This window comes from Anser anser (genome assembly GCF_964211835.1).
Source record: "Anser anser genome assembly, chromosome: 1".
NCBI classification, from domain to species: Eukaryota; Metazoa; Chordata; class Aves; order Anseriformes; family Anatidae; genus Anser; species Anser anser.
Window position 1 is genome coordinate 104422800 of NC_139720.1, and position 11304 is coordinate 104434103.

The following is an 11304-nucleotide window of genomic DNA, read 5'->3' on the forward strand; positions in this document are numbered from 1 at the left end:
TCTACCTTACACTTCTTACCCTCCAGCTCCCCACCATTTCATGGGGAACCATCTCTCCTCCCTCCCCCTCATCCTCTCTGCACTCACATCCCTTCTCAAACACACTTTGTATGATGCTTGATCTCTCTTATCAGAGCTTATTTCTTTAAAGCACTTTGAACCTGATCTAGTTGAGAAATTAATAATCAGTTTAACAATGTGTCCTCAAAGACTCCCAGCAGAGGTCTGCTGATTATCCCCAGTAAGAGCACAAATCTAGCATTTTAGGAATAATCACAAATTCATAGTTTTATAAGCTTCCATCCCTCATACTGACTCTTATGAGTCAGAACTTAAATTTCTATTGAAAAATTACTTCCTTTCTCCCCCTTTCTTGAAGGGGAATGGCAAAAGCCAGTCTCCTAATGAGGTCATTGGTAAAAACTACCTTTATGGTCTTTCAGCATTGCCTGTAAGATAGTGAGACAAAAATATGCCTCTGGGATTATCTCTCTGGTGTTCCCCAGGAAATGAATGGGGCCTTCATACACTGTGTTACATGTTGAGTAGTCAAGTTCACTGGGAAGAAAGGCTTAGCCCTGTATCATACCAGTCCGGTGACAGCTTCACAGGTTGGTTTCTGGCTTTGCTTACATCGTGGGTTATAAAAGCGCTCCTGACACACATTGATTCGGACATTCCCTTGCACTGGTTGGCCATAGGTGTACCTAGGAGAGGAGGAGAAACAAGAATCCAATTACGTCAAATTAGCATGAAACCTGCAAAGACTGTGGGATATTGCAGGCTCTAAATCCCTCAGAAGTGCCAAGAGCACAGTCAGAAGAGAAGCTAGGAATTAGGACCAGTTAGCCCTACCTGAATTCCCTTCAACTATTTTTAGACAGTCTTTGGCACCTTATTTTAAAAGCCCACCTTACCATTGATTTGGTGTAGCCATTCTTTAAGGTCTGCAGCTGGAAAGGGATGCTGGACTCAGGTTTGGGATATTATTCCCTCCTGCTTGCTTTTCCTCATTATTGCCTTACACAAAGCAGGACGTATTGCAGTCCTTGGTGCTCAAGCTTATGCCACTCTGTCTTTCTGCCGAAAGACGAAAATGTTACAGCCAGAAATCCTATTGATAGACTGTCCTCCTGTACTATTTCTCTCCTTCTCTGTACTAATAAAATCAACAGCTATTGAGCATGTACCATTTGATACCTTCAGACTGTTGAACACACTCAAATCCTACCAGTTCTAATTCTTCTGTGTAGCAGAGTGGAGTTGTTTCATGCCATGGAAGCCATAGCTAAATGAATTCCTACAGTCCACACATGAATCAGCAGCAGGTTCCTTGTTTCACAGCATGTCACACCTTCCTCTTTCCCATGTTTCTTGTTCACAGATGTGTTATTCTCAGCTTTAATACTTACGATGCACAAACATTCACCCTGATTTCTTCATCAAAGAAAGAGATCCTCCTAGGCACACTAGTTGTCACTTCAAACTTCGGCAGCACTGGGAAAGCAAGATGAATATGATTGATCAGCAGTAGCATGCCATAGGCAGGTGTGTATGAGGAAGACAGTAAAAAAAATAGTTGGAAAAAGCATTTTCACCAACATGGGAGAGAGAAGTCTGCCTAGGATTTCGCTGTAGAATATTATTGGACAATATATTTAACTTAAGCGGTAAGATGAATAATTTTTAAATGCAATAATAACCATCATAGTAATGCTAACAGCCACAGTAGAAACTATGATAAATGACTTTAGTTGGGCATGCATTTTTTCAAGGGAAATGTGGGAGTAACACTGATGTCTAAATGTAGTTAAGCCCTGTAGAGCAGAAGACACTATGCAATCCTGCCCTACTGAAGGAGAAAGGCCAATGATTAAGTGAAACAGTAAAACCAAACAGGTCCCACTCCTTTGTCACACCCTCTTTTCAGCCTCTTCTTTATCCCAGGTCAGCAGCAATAAGAAAAACACAGCTGGAACAGGACTTTTTCTCATACACCTGTACACAGGAGACTGAAATGTATGAAAGAACTCCAGAGGGTGAGCAGGAAAGGTGCTTTACTGTCATAAAAAAAAAATAAATAAATAAAAAAGAAAGAAAAAGGAAAAAAGGCTGGGAGTTGTCCAAGCCTTCTCTAGGCATTAGTAGGGAAAACCTGCCACAACCTATAAGATGAAAAAATTGTAAAATTAAAATGAATTGTGTGACTCCCCTGTAAGGGGATCACTATGAACGCTTTGGCACCTCCACTGCTAATTACTTTCCATCTTGCACTTCCACTGGTTATCCAGCCTCTCCCAGTAACGACCTGGTAACCATCATCTACTGTCTGACAGAAAACCTCTTCAGATTTCTGCTGCATATTTTATCCTAGTGCCCTTCATACGGTGATGGCCTCCACAAAACAGGACAGAAATGATTCAGGAGTCATTAATTTTGCCTTTGAACAAGTGAAGAACGTAACACCTGAGTGATAGGACATGGATCTTAATTCCTGAAAAATGTTGTCTCTTTCAGCATTTCTTTTTTCCTTCTTGCCTTCACTTGCTCCACCCAACTCTCTCCATGTGTTTCTTTCTTAGACATAAACAGGATATTTCAAACACCAACACCTCTTATCTGACTTAGACAGAGCCAGCCTCTGACGCAATGAAGTTCACAGCACTTGCTTACCATATTCCTCCACAGTGAAGAAGTGGTACTCTTTATCCCCTGACTTCTTTTCCACAATGATGTGGTAGGACCCCAGGATTGGCTCCTGGATTAATGGGAAGGAAAGCTGGACAATGCCATGTGTAGATGTTACGTCCAACCACTGCAGAATCTGGTTTTGCTCTGGGTCCTGGAGAGTGGGATAAAAAGAAAAATGAAAAACTTTGTCACCCTCTTATTTGTCTTCTTTTAAGTTTTGTATCCTGGCATGCTGGCTTAGTGCATTACTGTATGAACGGGAGTTTGGGCTGATGACCTGTGTTCTGATTTACCATTAGTTTTCCAGATCTCTTTGTGCATTAAACAAGCCTACATTTTTTAAAAATTGATTATTAAAATTACTTGAGAAGGAACCACTCTTAACCTCTGCAGTAGTATGTAATTATTTTCTATCCAAGGAGTGGGATAAGTGCATGGTGCAAGTGCATGGGAGAAGGTGAAAATTACATCTTCTATCATCTAAAGATGTTAAGTCTTGTTGACGTAAATCAATGCTGACTTCCAAAGATTCTGGGAGAAAACTTTCAGTTAAAGTTGTATTAAATCAGTTGTAATAGAGGTGGAAAGAAGACTCACATCTTCTGACTTACAAAAATTTGACACATTCGACATTTGTGATTCTTAAATCTAATACATCTCTATTAAGAATGAATGATTCGAGCTTTATTCACAATTCTGGTAAATATTTGTGCATAGTATTAGATATGAACCTTTTTCACAGAAGCATCTGAAAGTGCAATACTTGCATACTACAGCTGGTATCATCTAGGTACACTTTTCTGTGGGCCTTCTGCCATAATCTGTGTCTGATAAGTTTTCTAAATCATGATGGAAATAGATTTCATTTGTTTTGGATACTTGGTATTCACAACAGGGCTAGTGAGGAGTATGCATTTGAAATGGCAAATGAGAAAGCCATGTTTTAGGAATGCTGAAGCATTGGAAAGGCTACGACCTTTCCAAAGAAATTTGCACTTTAGTGATGTGGCATCTCTTACCTCAATGATGATTCGGGGATACTGGAGGAGGGGAAAAAAAAATAGAAAGAAAAGAAAAAATGATCAGAACATCAAGAAATTAACTGTGCAGCTTGAAAAATACTAGACCATAAAGAGAACTGTGAACCCCTTTCTCTGAATACAGAAGACTGTGTCAGGGAAATGATTTGAAATTCTTGTCTGTAATTGAAGAGATAATTCTAGGGGGATAACCTGTTTATGAATTTATCTTTTCTACAGAAGCATCCAATCTCTTTCTACAGATCTGGGGCATGTGAAGTGAAGTGGCTACAATATCTGAGCACTGTGAGAGATTTCCAGGAGTGCTTTCAGAAACTTTGCCCTCTATAAAGACAGGAAAGAGATAAGGTGTCAACTTACAGAAGTTCTCCAAAAATAGCAGAGGCCTGTTCCAGTCCCTTCTTATTCAATATACAAGTGAGAGAGTCTCTGTGAAGAGGCACCCCAAGAGAGAGCTTGAAAAATCTTGACTATCACTCTTACTTACTGTCTCTTGAACAGGTCTGAACTGGCTATCCAAACTGACCACACGAAACATCACTGAAAAAGATATACAACAAAAAATTTTCATTTACTTTAGCAGTGGTAAGTTACTTTCATTGTATAACTGAAACAAAATTTGTTCAGGCTTTTAGGAGGAACTAATAAGTACTTGGAGAACTAGAGAACTAGAACGGATTTTTTTTTATCCTAGCCAGTGGAAAACAAAACAGAACAAAACAAAACACTTATCAGCTGAAATGCCTTTAATACTGACCATCCAGGACTAAATTAACTTATAAAGTGAATACAAATATCCTATATTATCATCAGTTGTTCTTGAAGGATTCAGTACTTTGGAGTGTTTCCTAAGAAACTGCCTATACAAATCACTTCAATAAAACAATCAAAATGAAGGAAGAAGGTATCTTTATTCTGATTTTAAACCCTGCAGCACTCTAACTTGCTTGTACAAAAGGTACAACTAACTATAACACAGACAGTAGTCATTTAACTATGGTAATTAAATTAGCTCTAAGAATTAGATTAGCAGTTAACTATAAAGAGCTGTTGACAGGAAATGACATGCTCAAATTATTTTTATGTGAAATTTAATTCCAAGCTTTGCCTACTATTTTCTGTATTTTTAAGGATGCTCTTTACGTGATTGATCTTAGTAAATCTGGCAGAACTCAAAATTATGTAAATGAAATTAACTCAGAAAAGATACATGAACCCTATTTGTTTCTTGCAATTCTGTGAATTGGTTCTGTTTTTCACTGACTTTTGATGAGCCCAAAGTCAGATGACAATTACACACTATCTGATGACAATTATACACTATCCACTGCCTTCGCAGTCTGTGGTCTTTTCCTCCACAAGAGAAGTCCTTGTCATTCTTGACCCACCCTTGCACTCATTTTCCCAGGTCACTTTCTGAGTCAAACTCCCCAGCCACCTTTTTGTCCTGGTTTGTAGATGGGTTTGTCCGTCTGGATGAAGAGAGTGTTATCCACATTTTCGATTGCCACTGATCTTCTCTCAGCTAAGTTGACTGTGGAGCCTTTGGCAGAGAAAGAAATGAATGCCAAGGGGTCAGAACCAGCAGGAGGAACCTGGAGAGAAACAAAACCCCAAAAGAAATGTGTTAAATGAGGCATGTTGAGGTGCCCTGACGCTTTGGATTCTTGAGTAAGATACTGCCTGTGAAGTGAATCATTAATAGCTTGTGCTAAGTCATGAGAAACCCCACATTTACCAGTGACATAGTCTCTGGTAAACTATGCTGTGGAAATCTCTGTCACCATGTAGCAAGGTTTTAAGCTATGCCCTATCCTAAGCATTTCCTCATCTCATGTAGCTACGTGCCTACAGGCAAGTTTCCTAGCTGTACAGCTTAGTTCTGAAGTGTTTATCCTGCTGCTTTCTGGAAGACATAATCTTGGGTCTCCTCTGTCATATTTGTCTTGATCTTGCAGAGTCATAGAAAAGGGAATGAGCATTTCCCTTCTGGATTCTCCAGTGACTCGACAATTCTCCCTTAGCAATTATGACAGTTCCATAGGACACATGCACCTGGGATGGCAATTAAAAGCCTATTCACTCTATGAATGGAGATGAAAAGCCTTTCTCCAGCTCTCCTCTACAGCCCAAATATCTTTCTTTTCTTTCTTTTTTCTTTTTCTTTTTTCCTGTCTTTATTGTCAGCTTTTCCAACAGCTTTTTATTATTTTTTTTTGTCATATTGTATGCCTGCACTTTTCACCTTTATGCTCTCACTGACAAAGACAGTGGCACTGAAATATTTCCAGCTTCTACACCCTCTTTAGTAGTCTCAAAAGAGAAAATACCTTGAACTCGCAACACTTGAAGAAATCATTCTTTGTTACAAACTCCTCAAAGAGAGTTGTCTGGATGTTGTTGTATTCCAGGACAACACTCAGTGACAAAGGCTCGCTGAGGCTGTGGAACTGCACACAAGCGGTCTGTGGAGAGTCGCTCCTCACTACTGTTGGTACCAGCAGCACATACTGACTGCAAGAAGGCAAGACCAGTTCAGAGAGTTCAGTCATAGAGGAAAGCAATAACAAACAGGACAGGAAAACGCCACAGAAATGCTATACATATGAAAGAAATAATGCATGACAGAGCTGATGATTTGGGTCTTCAACACAATATGAATCACAGTCTTTTCTTGGTAATTGGATCCATTCCCTCCTTTCCCTCCACCTCCAGCTTTGCTCACTCATATTGCCTTTATTGCTATTTTCACTTGCTTAAGTCAGAATGGATGATATTCAAAGATCAAAAGTAAAATAACAATAAAAAAATAAAACCAACAGTGTATCTGACAAAGCTAAACACTTCACAGTGCTCTCCTTTAGCACTTCTGAGAAGGGTTAAATCCCCTTCTCAAATGGTGTATTTTTGAAAACTGTCACTGAAATCTTTGATTTTCATAAAGCCATAGACACCGACAGTGCTGTATAAGCCCTCATAGCACAGCAAGTGTAGAAATAACAGTAACAATAATAGCAACAGGATTACTGTTTAGCATAGCTCCTTGGAACCAGACATTATCTGCCCTATAGAACACTCTCACTCTGTACTGCCAATATGTACTTCTCCCTGATCATTAGTATTACTTGCTAACCTAATATTGAATGTCCTCTCAATGCACTTCAGATTTCACCTACTCTGGTTCTAGGTTTCTGTCACTCAGATCAGATTTTGTAGCAGTTTTATGATGGAGAACATCATTCCAAACCATACTTCAATGTAATCTACTTCAATTTCAAACATATTTCAGAATCTAGGTTACATTACATAGCAATGTTCCATGATAAATTAACTAGAAGGAAAAAAACCTGAAATAAATTTTGTTTCATAAAAACACATAAGGTATTATCTCTTACGGTTCAGAAGACACTGTGGTTATCCAGCTCCAGCAGAAAATACTGAGAAGTATCCTTGACCACATCTCTGTCCTTGAGGAAGAAAGAAGAGAGACTGATCTCAAGTGGACAGCCTGTCTTCTGGCTTTTAAACTGGCCTGGGATGGTGCTCCTCCTTCCCAGCTTCAGTCATATTCGAACAAAAAATATCTACATAAAATTTGCATAGGTTCATCTTCCTCTCACCTGTATGTTCTCACACTCTTAGAATTCTCAAACAACAGATTAGGAAAGCTCTCATACTTCACATAGCTTTGTGAGCTAGCCAGACCGGTTCCTGCCAATCTGTTTTATTGAAGCTTAGCTCTGTGATTAACGTCATTGTGTGAAGGTTGCTTAATGTTTCAACTTGTTAATTTTTGCCATTGCTAAAGTATTTCCTTGTTCTGTGAAGATTTTTCCCTAGAAACATCTCACCAAACAGAAGTAATCATAACACAGGGCTATTGTATGCCTACATAGGGATCTGGGCAGTAAAAATACAGCATACAGAAGGAAACTTCTATTCCTACTCTGTCTTTGTTACTGCACACAGTACCATTCAGGAATGGTGTTGGCTAAATATCTACCATTGTCTATCTGTCAGTGGACAGGACAAGTATATCTCTAGGGAAAGGAATTTTATAACCTTATTTTTTTTGTTCACTCATCTGTCAGTCATCTTTTTCTTCCACTCCTGCTCCCCTCATCATAGAACATTTAAGCCTGTTGGTGAATTTTAAGTAAATCTGACCAAGAAAGAGAAATTTTAGAATAGTCAAGCTATACATATATAATCATAACATAATTCTCATTGAAAAAGACCTCCTGATATTGTCTGGTCCAATAGTTCATTTTAAGTAAGGCTAACTTCAAAGCTTATCCAGTCAAGTTTTGAGTATCTCCAGGGATGAAGAGTCCACATCATCTGCTCCCATGCTTAACCATCCATTGTTGTGAAAATATATTTTTTTTTCTTTAAATCAGAATTTCTGTTACTATATTTTGTGTCTTGTCCTTTCACTGTGCACCTCTGAGAAGAATATGTCTTCTCTATAATCCCACTTTACATAGTGGAAGACTGCAATTATGTTCCTTTTTGTTTCTCCAGGCTGAGTAAACCAGATCGTCTCAGTTTCTCTCTTTGTTCCAGACACTAACCATCCAAATTACCTTCCAATGGACTCCCTCCAGTCTACTAATGCTGTTCTTGTACTTGGGAACAAAATCTGAAAACAGAACTCCACCTGTGGTCTCATAGTTGCTGAGTGGAGGGGAAGAGTGAATTTCCATGATGTGTTAGCTACACTCTTGCTAATACAGCCTGAACATAGAAAACTAAATAATCTGTGGTGGTAGGGGACTGCATTCACACTCTTCTGTATGAAAAGAAAAAACAAAACCAACCAAAAACAACAAACAAACAAACAACAACAAAAGAAAACAACAAGGTATCCAATTAACATGTGTGTAACTGCAGCCTACCCTAGGTAGTTTCCCCACTTTTTCCTCTTCTTCTTCTTCTTCTTTAGACAAATAAGTGATAAAAGGGGAGAGAGAGCTGAGTATACTGTAGGAATAATTAGGGACACAGAAGAGAGCTAGGGGCAATGAAATAAAGGTTAGGCAGCACAGGGTGGGCTTGCAGTTATCTAAGGGTTGTAAGAAGGAAATGAGAACTATTATAGTGATGTAGTACAAATAGATGTAGAACTGCTGAAAGCCCGACTATCAATTTTATTTCTCATGATATAATACATGCTTACTAATGACTCAGCCATACAGGGGTTATTATTTCTGTCAGCACAGGCAATACTCTAAACTACTCCTGTCTAACCAGCTCCTCTTTCCCAGAAGCTTTCTGATGACCAAGTTAGGACACAAACATAAGTGCCTAAGGTGCTGCTGGAGCTACTGTCTATTCCCAGTGAGTTCCTAGCAAGAAACATTGCACAAAGCTTCCCCGAATGTCCTGTCACTAATGTGACAATTCTGCGTGGCAGGTGGGTGATGTGCAAACAGGGCAGAAACATTGTGAGGAAAGCAGCTGCATTGTTTACAATCAGGGCAGAAGGCAGCTAAATGCGTTGGAGATGTGTTTGCATTTGCAGCTTTGAAATACCTCAGATCCCATGTATTACTTCTAGCAGTCCACAGCTGCTAAGCAATAGACAAAGAAGAATTAAGGAAGGAGAAGGAAATGGCAATCAGTTCCTAGGCTTAGGTGCAAATCGTTCCAGAACATCACCTTTTATTTAAGTGCAGCAAGCCTCTAGAGTTCTTGGCAGTAAATGAATAGACTTCAAAAAAGGAAAAGATAAGGCACTTGAAAAACTGAAATATTATGACTTTATGTTCGGTTCAATTAAAGGGCACCTGCTTCTCTGGAAGCCTGACAATGAATTCATTACATTAGTTAAGTTACTGATCCCAGAAGACCTCATATTCCAACAGCAGAGAATTCAAACTCTCATTCAGTATAGATCTGAAGTCATGCCTGCTTTCTGTTGAGTCAGAGAAAAAACAGTGTGTCCTGGTTTCAGCTAGGATAGAGTTAATTTTCCTCCTAGTAGCTGGTATGGTGCTGTGTTTGGGATTTAGGATGAGAATAATGTTGATAACACACCAATGTTTTAACTGTTGCAGAGCAGTGCTTACACTAAGCCAAGGACTTTTCAGCTTCTTGCTCTGTCCTGCCAGCGAGCAGGCTGGGGGTGCAGCAGAAGCTGGGAGGGGACAGACCCAGGACAGCTGACCCCAACTGGCCAAAGGGGTATTCCATACCATATGGCATCATGCTGGACATATATAATATGGGGGTGGGGGGACCAGCTGCTCGGGGATAGGCTGGGCATCGGTCAGCAGGTGGTGAGCAATTGCATTGTGCATCACTTGTTTCGTACAAATTATTAGTAGTACTATTATCATTATGATTATTATTTTCCTTTCTTTTCTGTCCTAATAAACTGTCTTTATCTCAACCCACAGATTTTCACTTCTTTCCAATTCTCTCCCCCACCCCAGAGAGGGAGGTGGGAGGGTGAGTGAATGGCTGTGTGGTGCTTAGCTGCTGGCCGGGTTAAATCACAACACAGTGAAAATATGTTCAGTGGAAAAATGAAAGGCTTTCAGCAGTTCAATAGGAATGAAATAGGAATGATTTTCAGCAGTGAAGTCTTGGATTTTCCAAAAGAATGAGTAATATGTAATTACTGGCTTCTCTTTGGCAGTTCCACTTTACATTTGCATAACACTCAAGAACTGGGAGTACTTTCTAAGCTGTGACTTAACCTGAGATGAAGGACAAACAATCCAACCTGCACTGCATTACCTCTTCTCCTCCTCCATCTCCTCCTCCTCCTCCTCCTCTTCCTCCTCCTCCTCTTCCTCCTCCTCCTCCTCCTCCTCCTTCTTCTTCTTCTTTAAAAATTTGCCTCATTTTTGTCTCTAAAAGAGGTACATGAGGAGTCAGAGCCCCAGCTTCCATATCACTTATGCAAATACCTTCATCAAAGGTTCCAGACTATTTGCTAGCTTTCTAAAGGAATTCTGTTGTAATCTGAGAAATGCTTTCCCATGACACATTTATCAAACCCTTTCTGACAAAACGTTTTTTTTTCTTTTAAAAAAAGCCAACATGTCTCATAATAATATTGTATATATCTCAGAGATTAGATAGTTTGGATGAATTTGCCTTCATTGCCTTCCACTCTTCCAAGGCCTATCCTTACCTGCAAGGTTTTAGGCTATCAGCTGATGTCAATATGTTTGCCAGCAGCAGGCAGTGCGTAGTGCTATTGATATAGTACGCTGCATCATTTCATGTTGAATGATGGAACATTTTCTGATATTGGATGTTTTCTGTAATAACAAAGATCAGATAACATTAAGCATGGTACCACTTACATATGGAAAAGTAAACAGAACACTGTTCATTCCCAGCATGTTATCAACATCATCTTTCTGGAACATTTTTTAGACTTGCTTATTAAAAATGAGGTTTTACAACCTCATATGGAACAAAACACTTGAAATACCATTGATTTTTCTTATCTATAAAGTTTAACATATAAGGACATCTCAAAAAAAGCCTGCTGTGTCCAAAACATGAAAATAGGAGGACACTAAAGTAGCAAGGCAGGCCAAGAGAGAGTTTATAA

The 11304-nt window shown here is 39.3% G+C and overlaps 1 protein-coding gene across 2 annotated transcripts in view; it reads right to left on the reverse strand.

Moving 5' to 3' along the window:
- LOC310893643 (ovostatin-like) overlaps window positions 1-7281 on the reverse strand; it is a 30151-nt gene extending 22870 nt beyond the window's left edge. For both annotated transcript variants that reach the window (XM_083822930.1, XM_083822929.1), the window contains exons 1-8: window positions 7127-7281; window positions 6062-6245; window positions 5170-5326; window positions 4219-4271; window positions 3711-3731; window positions 2674-2842; window positions 1413-1497; window positions 590-707 (exon numbers count right to left, since the gene is read on the reverse strand). In XM_083822930.1, coding sequence (XP_083679056.1) covers window positions 590-707; window positions 1413-1497; window positions 2674-2842; window positions 3711-3731; window positions 4219-4271; window positions 5170-5326; window positions 6062-6245; window positions 7127-7191 — 852 coding nt within the window. In that variant the 5' untranslated portion in view covers window positions 7192-7281. The remainder of the gene's footprint in view (window positions 1-589; window positions 708-1412; window positions 1498-2673; window positions 2843-3710; window positions 3732-4218; window positions 4272-5169; window positions 5327-6061; window positions 6246-7126) is intronic.
- Between the last annotated feature and the right edge of the window lie 4023 nt (window positions 7282-11304).